Here is a 20,367-nt window from a genome sequence, read left to right on the forward strand (position 1 = left end):
TTGGCCAGAATGTGATGGGCTGTGGGGACAGGAAGCCTGAGGGAGCCAGGCCTAGAAACCACATCCGGTGTGCCTTCCAAACATCCCTTTCTCCTGGAGACCGAACTTTGTGGTAGTCTGGAGGTCGGCCCAGGTTTTTGCTGGGTCTCCTCCCCGCCAGCCCTGTGCCCTGTTCTCTACACATACTTGTTTAGGACAGACTGTTGGAAGTCACCCTGGGCACTGGGCAAGAAGTGGGCGGGGACAGCAGAGGAGAGGCCTGGCCTTTGGGATGGGGCAAGGTGTGGGGGACCTAAGGGTCCCTTGGTTTGCTTCTGTGCCTGCCCCTGTGTTTCCGCCTCCACTCCCATCCCCACCTCCCAGCATCTGTCACCTTGTCCCTCCCTAGGGTCTTGATCACCCAGCCCTGCACTCCGCCCTCTGGGGTGTGTCTGGTTCCCCGCGGGCGCTTGGTGGCGATCTGAGACCTGGAGGGTGGCACAGCTCGACGTCAGGCCAGGGAGGGGTGGAAGGCGGGGCCGGGGCAGAGGGGAGGGCCGCGGGCTAGGAGCCGGGGAAACCGGAGCCCCGGGCGTCCCTAAAGCCCGGGAGGGACCGGCGGGAAGTGGGCGCTCGGTTTCACAGGGCCCTTCTGCAGGAAGGAGGGAGGCGCTGCGGACACACACCCGTGAGGAGGACGCGAGCACCGGGGATCGTGTCCCTCGGGGGGCCACATGGGTGGTGCCAGGAGCTAGGACACAAGTGTGGAGGCGGTGCCGGCGATCTCTGGCTCCTCAGGCCTGGCTTGCACACCCCCCGTGCAGCAGCTGGTCCCCAATGCCGGCCCCGACGGCCGCGCTTGGCTCCCATGCGCTCCAGTGCGGCACCCCGGGCCCGGCCCCGACCCCCGGCCCTGGCATTGCCCCTGGGACCAGAGTCACTGAGCCACTTCTCCTTCAGCGAGGAGGACACTCTACGACACCCTCCTGGCAGATGTATCAGGTGGGTGGCCTGCAGCCAGGTGCCTTTCTTTGCGACCTGAAGGTGCTCTTGCCTGTTTGGGGAAAGAGGACCCTTTCCAGAGTAGCCAGCCTTCGGGGAGTCCCCTAAGTAACTTCCCACATCTAGCTAGGGACCCTGCCCCCTGCCCTAACCTTAAAAATGTGGGTGCCTGCTCATGTAGGGCTCCAAAAATGGGTGCTAGTTTCCACCTCAGCTTGTCTGTTCAGGGTGGGGGTTCCTTGGCTCTTTCCGTTCCCCTCAACCTGAGTATCTAGTACTCGGCCTGGCAGCAAATGTGGGCGTCCAGCCTGTCACCTCACCTGGGCTCCATTCCCAAGCCTGTGGCCAAGAGCCAGGTCCCTAAGGCCTTGCGTGGTTTCTCCACACACATCTCCCCCCAGCTTGGGCTCTCAGACTGCAAGCAAGCCCTGGTGTGTGGGGGAAGGTGAGGGAAAGTGTCTGAATACCCAGAGGGCATTTTGAACGGGGTGGGTAGAGCTGCGGCCAGGAAGTGACCTTTAAGTTGGGAAGTCCTCCCTGCCTCGCTGCACAGTCCGGTCAGATACCTCGATGGACACAGACACGCTGTGTCCAGAGCAAGCACACACGCGGCCACACCCACATTTGGGTTAAGCTGGGTCACAGGTGTTTGCTATTCTAGACGAGACAGGGTCTCCAGGTTAGTCAAGGCACTGGGAGAACCCACAAGGGACCCATGACCATGACAGGCGATCACAGATGTTAACATCTACCGAACACCCCTCCACAGCCTGGTATGCACCTTGCTTTTCCCAGGAAGCCATGGTCACCCAAACCCTCCCAAGCCTCTTGTATACACATTCCTGCAGGCAGGAAGGACCACACACACACACACACACACTTCGTAACCACTTGGGTCAGGGACAGCCACAGTGTCTATGTGGGGCTTTCTCACGAGGTCACAGGAGCATGGGGACAGACAGACACCTGCCCCTCCCCCTCCTGGGTAGTTCTGCATGACAGGTATGGACACACAGGGATCCCCTGCCCTAGACCTATCACATGCTCCAAGACTTGACATCCAGTCCCACAAACATCAGTGGCACCTGGCACCGTGAACCCGCCGCAGACGCTTGCCAGAGCTGACACTCAACCTCCCCGTGACCTTCACAGAGCAAACCAGTCCTTTCCATAGAGGCTTCCTGGCACTTCCTCTAAGGCAATCAGGTGGAGACAGGCAAGGAGCCTGGGAGGCAGCAGGCTGGTCCTCGGTTTCTGCCCCCGGAGTGCAGAGCCCAGCAGCCCCAGGTTCAAAGCCACCCTGACCAAATTATCCAGCCGTTTGGTTTGCTTGTTTAGTAGCCAAGCTGGCCTCTGGTTTGCTGTGTTGCTGAGGGTGACCTTGAATAGCTGATGGTCTGCCTCCGCCCCTTGGCGTGCTGGGGACGGAGCCCAGGGCTTTGTGAGTGCCAAGCAGCACCTTACCACTGAGCCCAGCCCCAGCCCCACCCACCCTCTCTGACCTCCTTATTGTCAGTTTTTGGGGGTTTTTGGTCTAGAAAATGGGATAACGATGCATATGTGGACATATTTAGTTATCATGGGGCACTTAATAGCATTTGTTTGTGTTTGGGTTCTTTTTTATGATTACATTTATCTGTTTATTTTTATTTCCTGAGGTGGCACATGCAGAAGTCATTAGGACAGGTGTCTGTCCCTTCTCCCTTTCCACTGTTCGGGTCCTGGGGACTGAACCTTTACCTGCTGAGCCATATCACCGGCTGTTGCTTTTGTTTTTATTTATTTATTTATTTTTTTGTTTTGTTTTTTTTTGTTTGTTTTTCAAGACAGGGTTTCTCTGTGTAGCTTTGCGCCTTTCCTGGAACTCACTTGGTAGTCCAGGCTGGCCTTGAACTCACAGAGATCCGCCTGGCTCTGCCTCCCGCGCGTGCTGGGATGAAAGGCGTGCGCCACCACCGCCCGGCTCTCACCTTACTTTTTTGAGACAGGGTCAGTCAGTCCCTGAACCTGAAGTTCCCTGATTGGGTGAGGCTGTGTGGCGTGGGAGACCCCAGCATCCCGTCTTCTTCGCAGAGCTAGCCTGCCGCGCAGGTGCCGTGGCCGGGCCTGGCGTGTCTCCCATGCCCCTGCTGGTGGTCCAGACGCAGGTCTCCCTGTGGCTGGTACCTGACTGTGGCCTCCCGAGGTGGGAGCGAGAGTCTAGAGCAGGTCACTGTACCCATGCTGCCTGGGCCGGTGGTTCTAGCGCCAGCCTCCGCTCCTCCCTCAGTGTAGCTTGTGACTTCTCCTCCTGTGGAGATTTCTCTGGCTGACTTTGGGCCACCTCCAAGGAGCCAGTGACAGGCAGGAGAGGCAGGGGTCTTTTCTCCTTACATTCGTATTGTGTGGGCATGGGTATGACAGTACCCACGTGGAGGTTAGAGGACAGCTGTGGAAGTCACGTCTCTTCTTCCAGGACGGAAGTCCCAGGGAACAAACTGAGGTCTCTATGCTTGGTCGCAGTCTAGGATTAGCTGACTCCCTGTTTCTCCCCAGGCTTCACTTCAGCAGCCCAGTCCCGTCCCCTGTGCCTGCCCTCGGCTCAGGGGACCTTCAGGCCTGAAGCACAAACAGCGGTGCCCAGGGGACCATCTGCTTACCGCGAAGGCCCCTGCGCTCCTACTGACGTGCACTGCTTCCCTAGGGGCAGCAGATTGGCCACCAGGATGCCCGCCGAGAGCCTTCTCAGGGTCTGTGTGGGTCTCATCCTCCCTAAACGGCGGCCTGAGCTCCTGTGTAGAGGCCCGGGGGTTGGGGGTCCTCAGTGGGAGCAAACTCAGGCTGTGGTCATCAGGCAGCTAGCCCCCCAGGACCCACGGACACTGTGCCTCAGTTTGCACGTTCTCTGAGATTTTACCAGGACCCCCTCAGGAAATGGTGCAGAAATAAATGGTCAGTGTGTACAAAGCATTTCAGCAGGAGGAGGCAGACAGCGAGGATCTGAGAAGGGTGGACCAGATGGCACACTGGGTAAAGACTTGACTTCATCCCCAGGGCCCACAGGGTAGAAGAGTGATTCTTGCAAGTCCTCGGACCTCCAAACTGCCATGGCACCAACACTCTTTCTCACACAATAAACAAACAAGTAAAATGTAATAAAATTTTTTTTTAAAATGGAAGTCAGGCCAGGTGGTGGTGGTGCACGCCTTTAATCCCAGCACTCAGGAGGCAGAGGCAGGTGGATCTCTGTGAGTTTGAGACCAGCCTGGTCTACAGAGCAAATTCCAGGACAGCCAGAGCTGCACAGAGAAACCCTGTCTCAAAAAACCCAAAACAAAACAAAACAAAAAAAGAAAAAAGAAAAAGAAAGTGGAAGTCAGTTCCACATTTAGACTGGAGTTCTGTGCCCAAGATATGTCATTCTTTGAAGACCAACATGCCGAGTCTGAAAAAACAGTGTGGACTCAGCATGGCTGGAGACATGCAGCTGAGAGAGGCATCAGCTCGCACCATGCACTGGACAGGGCAGGGGCTCACCGATGAGCATCCTCATCAAAGGCTGAAGTGCATCTGTGAACTTGAAAAAAGCCTTCAGGGTTTTTGGTTTTTTTTTTAATTTTGATTATTTGATTTTTTTTCAAGACAAGGTTTCTCTGTGTATCCCTGGCTGTCTGAGAACTCGCTCTGTAGCCCAGGCTGACCTCGAACTCACAGAGATCCGCCTGGCTCTGCCTCCCGAGTGCTGGGATTAAAGGTGTATGCCACCACCGCCCGGCTAGCTTTTATTTTTAAACAGTGTATGTGTGTGTGTGTGTGTGTGTGTGTGTGTGTGTGTGTGTGTGTACACGCCAAGGAGTGTGTGGAGGTCAGAGGACACCTTTTAGGAGTCTCTCTCCCCTATGTGGGTCCTAAGAATCAAACCTCAGTGTCAGTTTGGTGGCAAACACCTTTACCACTGCCGCCGCCACCCCAGCTGTCTCACGGGGCCGAGTCTTTACCTGATCATCTTTCAACACCAGATATAGAACCCAGGGCCTCAAAGGCGAGTGCTTTACCACTTCCCTGGGCTTTGATTTTCTCAGGTAGGGTCTCACTATGTGTGCAGTCCAGGCTGACTTTACACTTGCGATCCTCCTGCCTCAGCCTCCCAAGTGCGGGAATGACAGCTGTGCCATACTATGCTGGGCTAGTTCTGTGTAATGACGTGTAATGTGGCATGAATATGTTACAGTTTTATCTTTTTCTTTTGTGTATGTATTTGTGTGTATCGTCTATATGGGGTGGGTGGGCACATGTGCCCAGGTGTGTATGTCTAGAGGTCTGAGGTCAACATCTGGTGTCTTCTGTTACTCTCCATGTTATCTTCTGAGACAAGGATCTGTATTATGGAGGTGCGGCTTGGCTGCACTGGGTGCCCATTAAGCCCCAGGACCTGCCTGTTTCTGCTCCCCAGCCCTGGGGTTGCAGACCCCGTAGATGCATGCCGCTGCACCTAGCTTTTGAGTAGGTGCTGAGACTGGGACTCGGTTTCTCGTGGTTGCACAGCAGATGTATCCACTGAGCCATCACCTCATCCTTGTCACATTAACACGGTTCATTTGAGCCGCCAGGCTGAGAGGTTGCTCAGCAGGTGAGGGACTGGCCGTCAGACGGGAGGACCCGAGTTCAATCCCCAGAATCCACACGGTAGAAGCAGAGAGCTGATTCCTCAAGTTGTTCTGCAACCACCATATGGGCCATAGCACACACTCACGTGTGCACCCATGAACACAAACAGATAAATAGACACACTCAAGTTTTGTATGTCAATCGTCCATTTTTTTTTCATGGTGTATACTATTCCACAGTCCAAATTTGCTAGATTATATCAGCTCATCAGTTGCTGGATTGTTTTGGTTATTTTGTGTTTGGTAGCTGACAGCTACTATAAACATTTTTGTCCAGCTTTGGCCTATGGCCTTTTCAATGGTTTTTCTGTATTTAGCCAGCCAAGACCCTCAATAAATTTTTTTAAAATATTTTAAGTAACTTTATTTCATGTACATTGGTGTGAAGGTGTCAGATCTCCTGGAACTGGAGTTACAGACAGTTGTGAGCTGCCATGTGGGTGATGGGAATTAAACCCGGGTCCTCTGGAAGAGCAGCCAGTGCTCTTAACCTCTGAGCTATCTCTCCAGCCCCTCTCAATAAAATTTTACTTAAAAAAAAAAACTTTTTTTTTAACTTATGAGTGTTTTGCCTGCATGTATGTCTGTGCACCATATATGTGCCTGATGCCTGCAGAGGCCAAAACAAGGCATCGGATCCCAGGAACTGGAGTTCCAGACAGTCGTGGTCCTGTAGGTGCTGGGGATCAAACCCAGGTCCTCTGCAAGAGCGGCCGGTGCTGCTGAGTCATGTCTCCAGTCCCTCAGGTGACTGTTTTGTTTTGTTTTGTTTTGTTTGAGACAGGGTTTCTCTGTGTAGCTCTGCCTGTCCTGGAACTTGCTCTGTAGCCCAGGCTGGCCTCAAACTCACAGATCCACCTGCCTCTGCCTCCCAAGTGCTGAGGTTAAAGGTATGTGCCACCACCACCCAACCCCTTGGTTGATTTTTTTTTTAAACTTGTTTGTTTTTTTTTAATTCTGTTTTTATTTTTATTTTTGGTCTTTGAAGACAGGGTTTCTCTGTGTAACTCTGGTTGTCCTGTAACTCACTCTATAGACCAGGCTGGCATTGAACTCAGAGATCCGCCTGCCTCTGCGTCTTGAGTGGTAGGATTAAAGGTGTGTGCGGCCACCACCTGGCCAAGACTTTCTTGAAAGATGTGGTCTTGCCAATGAACTCAAGGTCACCTTGGTTTGCTAAAGCCAGAGCCAAGGTTTATCTCCGCACAGCCCTTCCTAAGTGCTGACATTTCGCCCATAGCCTCCTGCCAGCCCACAGTGCTTTTCTTTGGATTCCCTGTATGGGCACTGGGACTGGGAGCTATTGGGACAACTCCAGAATTCTCCACCTGGGTTTTTTATAACTAATACATTCTTATTTTTTTTGTGTTGACATGTGTGGGCGAAAGTGCAAGGTGTCGGTGTGGCGGTCAGAGGATGAGCCCATCTCAGTGGCCCTTCAGATTTTAAATTAATTGACCTTAGACAGGGTTAGACCGTACCTAGATTTGCTTCAAATTCACGGCAATACTCTGCTGCTGCAGCCTCCCAAGTGCTGCTGAGATTACTGTGTGAGCGAGCACACTAGCTGTGTGCGTGTGTGTGTGTGTGTGTGTGTGTGTGTGTGTGTGTGTGTGTGTGTGGAAAATAAAAGTGAAGTGCGCTACCTTCAAGGACTGAACCCGGGTGAGCAAGCACTTTACCAACCGAGCGGTCTGCCCATTCCCGTCTCACCTCCTCTGTCTCCTTCACGCCTCTTGACCTCGCCAGCACCATCTCCGCCCCCTGACTCCTCTTCCCTCTGTCCTTTGCAGCTTGGATGCAGAAAATGGGCCGACACCATCCCCCGGCCGCAGCCCTCTGGACTCGCAGGCGAGCCCGGGGCTTGTGCTGCATGCTGGGGCGGCCGCCGGCCAGCGCCGAGAGTCCTTTCTCTATCGCTCCGACAGTGACTATGACATGTCACCCAAGACTATGTCCAGGAACTCATCCGTCACCAGCGAAGCGTGAGCACACCCTGCCCTACTCACCAGATCCCCTAGGCCTGGCCCTGCCACAAGCTGCCCTCCCCAGCAGAGTGGGGCACCCAACCCCCTGTTTGCTCAGCCCACACACACTGTCCTCCCCACTGAAGGGTAAGCAGTTCCTTTCCCTCTGACACAGAACCTACAAGATTATAAAGTTTGGCTGTGCCCACCAGCTCTGCTCACACCCACTCATTGGTTGCCTTCTAGTCTGGCTCTCCCTCTCCTCTGACTCTAGACGGGGTCTGTAGCCCAGGCTGGCTTCAGACTTCCTACGTAGCTGAAGCTGTCCTCAAATTCCTGATCCTCCTGCCTCCACTGCCTGAGGGCTGGGATTACAGACGTATACCACCATGCCCTATTTATGTGGTGCTGAGGATTGAACCCAAAGCTTCCTGTATGCTTAGGCAAGCACTCTACCAACTGAGCTCCAGCTCCATGAACGGGCAAGCTAATCTCAGACTTGTGATCCTTCTGCCTCAGCCCTCTGAGTAGCTGAGATTACAAACTGGCTCTTTTTAGTTTTCATTCTTTTCTCTGTCATTTGGTTCTGGGAATGGTTCAGGAAGTAACATGTGGTGGGCATGAGCTGTATCCCCAGCACAGCCCTACAAAGTTGTCTCTCCAGCAAAAGGGGAGCCGCACTCCTGGGACCCCTCTAGCCCTCGCTTGCTTATAAGACCCTATTGGGATGGGCCCCCCCCCCCATTTACCACTTTCCTCTCTGGACCCCACTTCCTGTGTATATGCTTCCTATGGTATGTTCCTACTGTTGCCTTGTCCTGTCTTCTCGCTGCTAGTCCTGACCCCACAGTTTCCTCCCTGAAGACCTGGCCCCTCACCTGCCCCCGTTCTTACTTTTCAGGCATGCCGAAGACCTCATTGTGACACCATTTGCTCAGGTGAGACCTCCTCCCCTCACGGGACAAGGGCCGAGCCTGGTGGTCCCTGAAGGTAGACAGACATCTCTCCTTACGGCTGTCCCCCACCCCAGGTGCTGGCCAGTCTCCGCAGCGTTCGAAGCAACTTCTCACTCTTAACCAATGTGCCCATCCCCAGCAACAAGTAAGTGGAGCTGAGCCCCCAGCGCCCACGCTCATGAGATGTGGGAGGAGCTATCCGGGGATGGACTCAATGAGTTGAGGGCTGGCCTAGTACTCAGGAAGCCCGGGTTCCACCCCAGCACCCCAAAACCACCTATAATCCTAGTACTCAGGAAATGGAGGCAGAAGAAAAGAGTTCAAGTTCATCCTTGGCTACATAGGGAGCTTCAGGACAGCCTGGGCTACGCGAGACCTTGTCTCAAAGTGGAGGAAAATAAAAAAGGACAGCTGGATTCAGTTTTCAGCCCTGCTCTGTGCTCTCAGGCCAGCTAGTATTTGAACCCTCTGTTGAAGCAACACTTCTAAGTCAGAGAACCGCTCGCTCCTCTAGGAATAAAGGCCTAGAGGCCTTCATGGATGGTCGGTGGTCAGGCTCCGGGTTCCAGCTCCAGCCCTGGGCTCCAGGTTGTGACACCAACTAGGTAGACATCCGGCAGTTGGGGGGTGCCTGTGCTTCTCTTCTGAAAAATAAAAGCTGTAGAAAGGCTTTGAATAGAAAGCTTCTTCTGTGAGTAACCGAAAGACAGCATGCAGACAATGTTAGAACATTGCCTGGTACATAGTATATGCTCAATAAATAAGGATGCTTCAAGTCAGGCAAGCTGGCTCAACCGATAACAGGGGATTGCTGCCAAACCTGACAGCCTGAGTTCAATCCCCAGAACCCACACAGTGGATAGAGAACTGACTCCCACAGGTTGTCATCTGAACTCCACGTATGCACTGTGGCCTTTGTGTCCCCCCATCCTCATGATAAATGTGAAAAAAGTTTCTTAAAAAATAGGGATGGGGCCTGGAGAAATGGGTCAGTGGTTAAGAGCACTAACTGCTGTTCCAGAGGACCTGGGTTCAATTCCCAGCACTCACGTGGCAGCTCACAACTGTCTGTGACCCAAGATCTGACACCCTCTCATAGACATACATGCAGGCAAATAAAACAAAAGTAAATAAATTCAGAATACAGGTGTGAGGGCGGGAGAGATGGTTGAATGGTTGGGACTGAGCACTGCTCTTGCAGAGGATTTGAATCCAGGTCTCAGCACCCACAAGGGGCAGCTCACAACTGCCTGTGTATCGCCAGCTCTAGGGGATCCAGTGCTTCCTTCTGGATTCCGAGGGCACCTACATTCACATGTGCACAAGCACACACACAGTTAAAATAAAATGGGTACAGGCCACGCATGAGTGTACAAACCTTTAATCCTAGCACTCTGGAGGCAGAGGCAGGGGGAGCTCTGTGCTTTCAAGGCCAGCCTGGTCTACATAGTGGGTTCCAGCCAACCAGGGCTACACAGTCAGACCCTGCCTTAAAAAAAAAAAAAAAGAGGAGACAAACAGTTCTTATCTTAGGACAGAGGGGTGACTGGGAGTTACCAGTCCTTGAGGGTAGTAATGCCCATCCTCAGAAGCTTGAGAAGGCTGGGGAGAACAGGAAATTTGAAAACACAGGATCTGGCCCTCCCACAGGTCAACAGTGTAAACTACTGAAGTGAGGTTCCAGCCAGATGCGGCAGCCTTCACCTGCCGTCCCAGTACTCTGGGGGAGTCTGAGGCAAGATGATCCCAGTTCCAGTCCAGCCTGTGCTACAGTGCGGCCCTGTTTCAGACATTACCAACTGCAAAGACTCTACTTTCACCCATTTGAGCCTCCATGTCCTTCCTCTGTGTGGGCCCTTGAGCTGGGCATAGTTCGGAGGCTAGAATTTAAACAAAAATAAACAACAACAACAAAAATAACTGGGGCTGGGGCTCAGTTTGCCTCACATGCATGAAGCCCTGGGTTCTATCCCCCGTGCTCCATACACAGGGGAAAGTGGTACCCATCTGCAATCCCATCACCGAGATGGTGGGAATATGAGGAGCAAGATGTCATCTTTGGCTACATAATGAGAAACAGCTGAGACTGTTTCACAAAAGACAAATTCAGGCTCTGATAGTCTGTTGAGTTCAGAACCAGGGAAAACGGTGTTACTCGTGGAGAGGGAGTTGATTCTGAGAGAACCCAGGCTGACATTGGAGTCCCATTTTTTTTTTGCAGGCGGTCCCCAATGGGCGGCCCACCCGCTGTCTGCAAGGCCACGCTGTCAGGTAGCAAAGCCTAGAGGGTGGGGAAGGCCCCCTCACCCTGGGTGGACCCTCATCACGGGGGTGGGAGACTGCCTGGGAGCCCCCTGGGGTCACTTCCCTGGACGCCCATTTCTCAGAGGAGACGTGCCAGCAGCTGGCCCGGGAGACCCTGGAAGAGTTAGACTGGTGTCTGGAGCAACTGGAGACCATGCAGACCTACCGCTCTGTCAGCGAGATGGCCTCGCACAAGGTGGGCGGGGCCGGTGAGCAGCTAATTCTGCCTGGAGGGCTGGGTGAATCTGTGGTGAACAGGCCTAGTATCCTTGATGGAGAGGGCTGATGGGCTGGGCAAATCTTGGTAGGTGGGCGGGACCAATGGACAGGGTGACTGGGGTAGGTGGGGCCAGTGGGCAGGTGAATCTTGTGAGATGGAGGGACCACTGGGCGGGGTGAATGTTTGGGGTGGGTGGAGCCACTCGCCAGGGTAAAGCTTGTGGATTGGGCCAATGAGCGGCCTGAATCCTTCAGAATGGGTGATATGGTGGGCAGGGTTAATCCCCCTGGTGTGGGTGGGCAAATCTCTAGGCAGGGCTGCAGGGGTAATATGAATCCATGGGTGGACCCAATTCCGTGATAGGACCTATGTGTTTACTCTAGTGCATGATCTCTGAATGATGCCAGAGGCTTAGCAGGTCCAGTGTGCAGAACCAATTACTGTATAGGCAAGTAGAGTGAATGCCAGTCCTGGAGCAGGACTATGTGCAAGGCTAATCACCAAATTCGGGTGGTGAGCAGGGCTGAGCTCTGATGTACCACACCGGGCCTGGCATTTGACTGTGCCTTTAGAAAAAACACAAAAGTAGTTTGTAACTTAGGCTCTTCTACGAGTTGAGGAGCCTGGTGTTGGGGGAAGGTGCTGGGATGTGTGTGTGTGTAGATTTAGTTGTACGTAGTTTTTACAGATGGTTGTCTCTCATGCAGGTTTTGTGGTTGTGTGTACCCCTGGCTTCCAACTTGTATGGCTGTTGGCTTTTTGACCACTCATTTGCAAGTATGTTTGGAGTCCTTCTGAGGGGCTGTGTGCAGGTGTGTGCCCTCAGAAGGGTGCAGTTGTGCACAAGTAGTCATGTAGTGCACTATGGGTGTTCAGGCTGTGCTGGAAGGATCTGAGGTTGTGAGTTTGGTCTGGGTTCGAACCTGAGAACCTCTGATTTTCACAAGTTCTAGGCATTGTGAGCGGAGGGCCTAGGGCTTCCCTGTCCAGCTGTGTGGAGTGTGAATGGCCCAACTCCAGGGGGCACCATTCAGTAGGCAAGACCATATGAATGAGGCTTCTGGGAGCTGTGCTGCCCCTGTGGGCGGGTGTCTACCAGGAAGTGAGTGTGCAGGTGGGGGCGGTCTTCAGGAATGCATATGTCTCTGTGGGTGGAGGCTTGTCTGGAAAAAGGAGTTCAAGGACAAACGTGTCCTTGAGGATGGGTTAAACTATCTCTAAAAGTGTGTGTGTGTGTGTGTGTGTGTGTGTGTGTGAGAGTACTTTCTTGCACATGTTTTTCTGTGATAATGTGTGTTGCTTTGCACCTTAAGTGTGTCAGGTCCTGGGCATTTGTTCCTCTCTGCTGCCTGTAGGCTCTGGAAAGAAGTGGGATTGAGGACCTTTGAGTGCTATGTTTAAATGTGCAACCAGGGCTTTATTGTGGCCTGGAAGCTTTGGCTTGTGTGTGTGTGAAAGCATTTGGGTGTCTGGCTGTATTTAGTGTCTGGTTTGAGGACAGTGTGTCTCAAGGCATGTGTGTGGTGTGGAGTATGTTTCTATATCTGGCCATGTCCCTGGATGGGATGTGTCCTCAGAGAGGCTTGAGGGCCCCTTGTCTTCTCGCAGCAGCCTCCTCTGAGTCCTGACTGAGGCCCATGGGCTTCATGCCCCTTTAATGCCCCCCCACCCCCAGCACCACCTGACTGCAAGTGCAGCCTCCAGTACCGCAGTGAGCGCGCGCGAGCGCACATACACACACACACACACACACACACACACACACACCAGTGCACATACGGAGCCCCGAGCCTCCTCAGCACAGCTCTCCTTCCCAGGACACTCACCCTGCCTGTCCCCATGGGCACAGGTCGCCCACTGCCTCCGGCCTCTGCTGCAGAGGCACCCATCATGACCAGGGGCTGGCAGACCATGTAACCAGGGCTGCTGCTGGGAGCGCGGAGGGGAGGGGCCCCCAGTCCTGCTGGGCTGGCCCAGGCCCCTCCGCGGCTCCCCTTGGACATTGCCCCCACCTGCCCAGCTCCCCCGCCCTTGCCCCTAGTCCCCAGGCATCACTGACCCAGGGACTCAGCTAAGCCTACTTTACCTGTTTGCCAGCCCAGAGCTGAGCCCAGCTTCCAACATGCCTCTGGTTGACTTCTTCTGCGAGACCTGCTCCAAGCCCTGGCTGGTGGGCTGGTGGGACCAGGTAGGGGAGTGCAGGGTTGGGGTGAGGGGGAGTGGGTATTGTCCATCAGGGACCTCTGACCTCATGGCATGGGCACTTGGGTGCAGCTGCATTCATGTATGGGTGGGCCGTGTAACATGCTTTATGGTTTCCGTGTGTGTGACCCAGGGCTGGGCGTGGATGGCAGTGTCTGTGTGTGTGTGTGTGTGTGTGTGTGTGTGTGTGTGTGTGTGTGTGTCTCACTGGGGAAGGTGTCTCTCTGGCTGGGTGTGACTGACCTGTACCTGGATGTGCATGCATCTGTGATGGCTGGGTGTCCTGCCTGGTCCTGGAGTGGACCAGATATTGTGTTGGGGTTTATTTGATGTTTCTTGGGGTGTGTGACCCCCAAATGTCAATGACTACTTATTGGGGTGTGTACCTTTCAGTTGGCGCATCTGAGCTGTGTGACGATAGATAGATTGGGGACACTTTGGGATTATGTGCAGTTGTGTGAGATTGTGTCTGTGTTCAGGGTCTCTGGGTAGTACTGAGAAAAGTGACCACCCTTTCACGTGTGGGTCACCCCTCCTGTCTTGCTACCCCTTTGCCTTGCCCATACAAGAGACTGTCCCTGCTATGGGGTGCTGGGGGTGGGGAGCAAATGCCCTTTCTGCTCCAAGCCCAATGTCACAGAAGACGCCTATGTGAAGGGACGTGGGGGGGGCCAGGAGGGGACCCCCAAACCCATTTGGGGGCATATTCCACCCATTTGTACATCATCTACCCCCTAAGGAGGAAAGGGGGCTTTGATGGGAACCCCCTCCCTCAGGTGATGGGACTGGAATTTCCTAGGCTCATTCATTCCCCACGGCTGGCCGAACCCTCTCCTCTCCAGAGCTTGGGTGCTAAGAAACAATGTAACCTCCCAGATTCCGCTGGGGCTGAATAGCAGACCCTCATCCTTCCCTCCAACCTCCACCCCTGGATTGAGGTCATGTTTGGCAACACCTAGGCCCTGAGGTAGCTCTGGGAAGGAAAGGGTTAAGGGGCCTCAGACTTGCCCCCCTTTTCTGGACTCAGCAGCTGGTTGGAGGGGGAGTTGCTAAGGAGACTCCCATCACCATGGCGACGGGAGTCTCCTGTGTGCTATTGGTTCTGTGGTTAGCAGGAGTCCCTCCCTTCCACAGGTACGCCTTGCACTCCTCTTTGGTGTGTATGGGGGGGGGGGGCTGTTCTTCTCCTCCACTGGGAATCCCCTCCTCCCAAGCCAGGGGAGTCCCCTCTCCAGAGCCAAGAGGACAGGAAAAGCTAATTGCATCCATCAAGCAGCCTAACTGGGGGCTCTGAGTGAAGAAATTGTGGAGCCTTTGGGGATTTGCTGGGAAAGGTTCTCACATATTCATATCCATGTGCACCCCACAGTGACCCCCCCATCACCCATTCTTTCTTGGCTCCTTCTCCTCAGTTCAAAAGGATGCTGAACCGTGAACTCACACACTTGTCGGAAATGAGCAGGTCGGGAAACCAGGTCTCAGAGTACATTTCCACAACATTCCTGGGTGAGTGAGAGGCAGCAGGTGGGTGGGGTGGGGTGGGGCGCTGGGTCAAGGGTCACCGTGTTCAAGAGCTCCCCACTCATGAGTCCTCTCTCAGACTTAGTGAAACCACCCAATTTCTGTGGAGCCCATATTTATAAATGTCTCAGAGATTGCTCTGCCATGGAAGTGCTGGCCTCACAAGTGTGAGGACTTGCATTCGGATCCTTAGCACCCGTTTAAGGAGCCAGGAGCCACGTCATGCACATATAATCCAAGTCCTGAGTAGATGAAGACATTGGCCAGGCAATGTCCCCAAATCTGTGAGCCCCAGGTTCAGCGAGAGACACTACCTTAAACAAAGTAGAGCGAGCGGGAGGTGGTGGCACACACCTTTAATCCCAGCACTCGGGAGGCAGAGACAGGAGGATCTCTGTAAGTTCAAGGCCAGCCTGGTCTATATAGCAAGTTCCAGGATAGCTAGGCTACATATGTCTCAAAAAAAAAAAAAGAAACCAAAGTGGACAGTGTGGGAGTTAACGACACTGGAGGTTGACCGCAGTTAATAGAAGGTCAAAATCTCCATAGAAATCCAAATAAAATTCCTGCTTATTTTTCATTATTTATTTATTGAGACAGGTTTTGCTGTGTAGCTTTGGCTGGCCTGGAACTCGATATGTAAACTAGGCTCAGATAGAATTCCTAAACTCTGAAAAGCCTCCAAGCAGTGGCCGGGAAGGTGGCTCAGTGGGAGGAGCCCTTTCGTGGCATGCACAGAGCCCTGGCAGGGCTCCTTTACCGCCACAGCATAAACCCACCCTGGTGGCGCAGGCGGGTCATCCCACCGCTCTGGGAAAGCAGGGGAAGAAGTTCAACGTCATAGTTTGCTATGTAGCTAATTGGAAGCCATTTGGGCTTTAAAAAAAAAAGACACTGTCTCAACTAAACCAAGCACACATACAGTAGGGCAGAGTAGGGTGTGATGTCGCACACCTATGATCCTAGTACTCAGGATTTTAAGTCTGAGAATTGGAAAAAAAAAAAAATCATTCTGTGTAACAGCCCTGGCTGTCGTGGAATTCACTCTGTACACCAGGCTGGCCTCGAACTCAGAGATCCACTTGCCTCTGCCTCCTAAGTGCTGGGGTTAAAGGCATGTGCCATCACCACCCGGCCAAATAAATACGTTTTAAAAATTAATAAAATTGAGCCAGTGTGGTGGCGCATGCCATTCTTCATGGCACTCGGGGGACTAAGGCAGAGGATCTCTGAGAGTTCTAGCCAGCCACAAAGATACCCTATCAGAAAAACAAAACAAAACAGAACAACAATAAATCAATATCATCAGGCGTGGTGGCACATTCCTTTAATCCCAGCACTCGGGAGGCAGAGGCAGGCGGATCTCTGTGAGTTCGAGGTCAGCCTGAGCTACAGAGTGAGTTCCAGGAAAGGCGCAAAGCTACACAGAGAAACTCTGTCTGGAAAAAGAAGGAAAAAAGAAAAAAAAAGAAAAAAGCAGGAGGCTCTGGAGAGATGCCCAGTGGCTGAGAGTGAATACCTGCTCTTGCAGAAGGCTCAGTGGGGGTTCCCCGTACCCACATCAGGCAGCTCACTACTACCTCTAACTCCAGTTCCAGGGGACTCTAATGCCCTCTTCTGGCCTCCCAGGGTGCCTGCAGCACATAAAAGAAACTTTTTTTTGGGGGGGGGGGGGTTCGAGACAGGGTTTCCCTGTGTAGCTTTGCACCTTTCCTGGAACTCACTTGGTAGCCCAGGCTGGCCTTGAACTCATGGAGATCTGCCTGGCTCTGCCTCCCAAGTGCTGGGATTAAAGGCGTGGGCCACCACCCGCCGGAACTTTTTTTTTTAAGTAAAGATAATAAACTTTAAGCCAGTCTATTATCTTTACTTAAAAAAAGATAATAAACTTTAAGCCAGTCGGGCGGTGGTGGCGCACGCCTTTAATCCCAGCACTCGGGAGGCAGAGCCAGGCGGATCTCTGTGAGTTCGAGGCCAGCCTGGGCTACAGAGTGAGTTCCAGGAAAGGCACAAAGCTACACAGAGAAACCCTGTCTCGGAAAACCAAAAAAAAAAAAAAAAAAAAAAAAAAAAAACTTTAAGCCAGTCATTGGTGTACATGCCTTAAACAGAGGTTAGGCAGTGGTAGCACACGCCTTTAATCGTAGGTCAGGAGGTAGACACAGGCCAATCTCTGAGTTCAAGGCCACACTGGAAACAGCCAGACATGGTGACACATGCCTTTAATCCCAGGGAGTCATGGCAGAAAGCAGAAAGATATATAAGGCATGAAGACCAGGAACTAGAAGCATTTGGCTAGTTAAGCATTTAGGCTTCTGAGCAGCAGTTCAGCTGAGATCCATTTGGATGAGGACTCAGAAGCTTCCAGTCTGAGGAAACAGGATCAGCTGAGGAACTGATGAGGTGAGGTAGCTGTGGCTTGTTCTGTTTTTCTGGTCTTCCAGCATTCACCCCAATAACTGGCCTCAGGTTTGATTTAATTAACGAGACTCTTTAAGATTTATGCAACATCTGGAAAAGGCGCAAAGCTACACAGAGAAACCCGGTCTCAAAAAAAATTAATTTAATTAATTAATTAATTTTGATTTTTCGAGACAGGATTTCTCTGTGTAACAGCCCTAGCTATCCTGGAACTCGCTCTGTAGACCAGGCTGGCCTCAAACTCACAGATCCGCCTGCCTCTGCCTTCCAAGTGCTGGGATTAAAGGTGTGTGCCACCACTGCCCCGCTAATTAATTGACTAATTCATTAATTTTAAAAAAATTTAAGAAAGCTGGGATGGTGGAGCACACCTCTAAAATCCCAGCACTCAAAAGACCAAGAGGCTGAGGCAGGAGAATTCCAGGCCAGCCTGGGCTATGTATGACTCTGTGTCAAAAATGTTTCAGGCCAGGCGGTGGTGGCACACGCCTTTAATCTCAGTACTGGGGAGGCAGAGCCAGGCGGATCTCTATGACCTTGAACTTCTTCCCCTGCTTTCCCAGAGTGGTGGGATGTATTATTACTACAGAGTGAGATCCAGGAAAGGCCCAAAGCTACACAGAGAAACCCTGTCTCGAAAAACAAAACAAAACAAAAAACCAAAAAAACAAACAAACAAAATTGTTTCAGAACTGGGAGATTCAGAATTTAAGCCTCCCTGCAATAGTGAGGGGGTGGCATGTCTCAGAATTCTGAGGATGCAACCAGTGGGAGGGTCGCATGCAAATTAGGTCTTCCAAGGTCATAATGGGGTGGGTCTGGCTGGCCCTCAGAAGCCTTTGAAGCTCAAAAGAGTCTCTGGGTCTGGTCCCCATGCTGACTGGCGCCAAGGGGAGAGGGGTTCATGGACCCAGAGACCCCCCTTCCCTCCCACCTACCCACGATGCCCCTTCCTACCACCACTCCGGACCATCATAGGGATGTCTTCCCTAGCCAAGAAGGTCCCCTGGCTATCCAGGGTCAGCATCAGCTCACTCTGGGACCCCCCTCTCACCTCCTCATGTCTCATACCATGTTGTGGCCCAAACTGAGCACCAGTCTGAAGGTACTCAGAATCATCTCTAAGATCCCCACCCACCACTCCAGCCCACCACCTCCCAGAAATTTTCTTATGCGTGTCCTGACTTCCAGCCTCAGAAAAGTGACCAATATTACCCCCAGGAGGATTGCCTCATATCAAGTGAGACGTCTGAGGACATTGCCAGGGATGAGGGGAAGCCTCCTTGGGAAGGGGGTCTCATGTGCTGTTACCTGATCTTTGACAGACAAGCAGAATGAAATGGAGATCCCATCACCCACACCACGGCAGAGAGCCTTCCAGCAGCCGCCGCCGGCCCCAGTGGCGCGGCAGGCTCAGCCGATGTCTCAGATCACAGGGTTGAAAAAGCTGGTGTACACCGGAAGCGTGAACACCAGTATCCCACGATTTGGAGTCAAGACAGATCAAGAGGAGCTCTTAGCACAAGTAGGTGGTGGGGGCTCAGCAGGGGCAGCGTTGTCTGGGGAGGATTCAGCAAAGGACCAACCCAGAGTCCCAGGATGCAGAGCCTGAGCTGTTTGGGGATGGAAGTAAAGGATGGGCAGGAAGTGATCCCAAGCTTGATTCAGCTGGGGCCTGGGTTTAGACAGCCGTCATCCTAACTCACCCATTATTATTATTATTATTATTATTATTATTATTATTATTATTTTATTTATTTGGTTAGTTGGTTTTTCGAGACAGGGTTTCTCTGTGTAGCTTTGGAGCCTGTCCTGGAACTCACTCTGTAGACCAGGCTGGCCTCAAGCTCACAGAGATCCGCCTGCCTCTGCCTCCTGAGTGCTGGGATTAAAGGCGTGCGCCACCACCGCTCGGCAATAACTCACCCATTATTAACCCAGTACCTGTGGTGTAATGTATTTCCAGGAGACCAGTATCCCTTCCCTCACCCCAGCACAGTTAAGGTCTCATGATCAGGTTAGCTTGAAGTTTGAGCTCAGCGTGGGGATGAGCCTACCTTGGTTCCCATCCAGCTTATGAGCCGAAGGAAACCATTCGTCACTTCTGAGCTTCCTTCATCCACCTGCTGAGCTCCAGCACTCGACAGTAACAGGGCTGGAGACACTGTGGCCAAGGGCTGGGCGTGGCTCAGCTGGACAGTGCTTGTCCGGCATGCTTGACTTCCCAGAGTCCATTCCCAGCACCTCATAAACCAAGTGTGCTGGTATGTGCCTGTGATCTTAATACTGTGAGGTAGAGGCGGAGGATCGGGTATTCAGGGTCATCCTCCACTACCGAGTGAGTTCAAGGCCAGCATGGACTACAGGAGACCCTGTCTCCAAAAAAAAAAAGATAGGGTGTGACTGGGATGGTTGCCACTGTTTCAAGTGCGATCTGTGTTCAGATCCCCAGTGCCCACGTAAATAACCAGGTGTCCCGTGTAGATCTGTTATCCCAGTGGTGGGTAAGTGAAGACAGGACAGGAAGATCCCTGGGGCTGAGGGCAGCCAGTGTAGCCAAACCTGTGAGCTCCCAGTTCACTGAACCTATTGGGGCTTATGGGGGTCCAGCCCCTCCATAGTCCCCTCCCAGGGTCCGGGAAGAATCTACAACCAGCTGATAATTAATCTTTGAAGAAAAGAAATGAATCTATGTACACAAAACTCCTTAGTTCATACACTTTATTATTCTGTGATAGTTCTCTGTCTACACAGCTTCTATTCTGCTCTCATGTCTAACTCCTTTCTTGCCTGATTTCTCTCTATATTTGTCTACTGTCCCCTCTAGGTTCTATCTTAATTCCTTCGTCTAGTTCTGTCCCTTCTAGGTTCTCATCTATCTAGTTCTTTCCCCTATCAGCTCCTCTCCCGTCTCCTTCTCTCTCATCTGGCTCTTCCTCATCTTGTTCTTCCCCATCTGGCTCTTCCTCATCTTCCATCTCATTCCTCTAGTCCTCTCTTCTAGCCCTTCAGTCTAGTTCTTCCCCATCTCAGTTTGTTCCTCTCAAGTTCTTACCCATCTAGTTCTTCCATTCTCTTTTCTCTTCTCCCTCCTGTGCCCTGGAAGTCCCGGTATATAAAGGGAGGGTCTGAGCTAAATTGTGTAAAGC

At 52.5% G+C, this 20,367-nt stretch overlaps 1 protein-coding gene across 7 annotated transcripts in view; it reads left to right on the forward strand.

Moving 5' to 3' along the window:
• Pde4a (phosphodiesterase 4A) overlaps positions 1 to 20,367 on the forward strand; it is a 52,122-nt gene that overhangs the window by 22,964 nt on the left and 8,791 nt on the right. For 2 of the 7 annotated variants that reach the window (XM_059267414.1, XM_059267413.1), the window contains exons 3-9: positions 7,421 to 7,612; positions 8,496 to 8,532; positions 8,625 to 8,695; positions 10,772 to 10,821; positions 10,938 to 11,050; positions 14,689 to 14,782; positions 18,544 to 18,743. In XM_059267414.1, the coding sequence (XP_059123397.1) occupies positions 7,421 to 7,612; positions 8,496 to 8,532; positions 8,625 to 8,695; positions 10,772 to 10,821; positions 10,938 to 11,050; positions 14,689 to 14,782; positions 18,544 to 18,743 (757 nt within the window). Of the gene's footprint in view, positions 1 to 7,420; positions 7,613 to 8,495; positions 8,533 to 8,624; positions 8,696 to 10,771; positions 10,822 to 10,937; positions 11,051 to 14,363; positions 14,411 to 14,688; positions 14,783 to 18,043; positions 18,324 to 18,361; positions 18,459 to 18,543; positions 18,744 to 20,367 lie in introns of those variants that run through there. The other 5 variants (XM_059267416.1, XM_059267419.1, XM_059267418.1 and 2 more) reach the window with 5 other exon arrangements.

The sequence above is a fragment of the Peromyscus eremicus genome, chromosome 7, assembly GCF_949786415.1.
Source record: "Peromyscus eremicus chromosome 7, PerEre_H2_v1, whole genome shotgun sequence".
Taxonomy (NCBI): Eukaryota; Metazoa; Chordata; class Mammalia; order Rodentia; family Cricetidae; genus Peromyscus; species Peromyscus eremicus.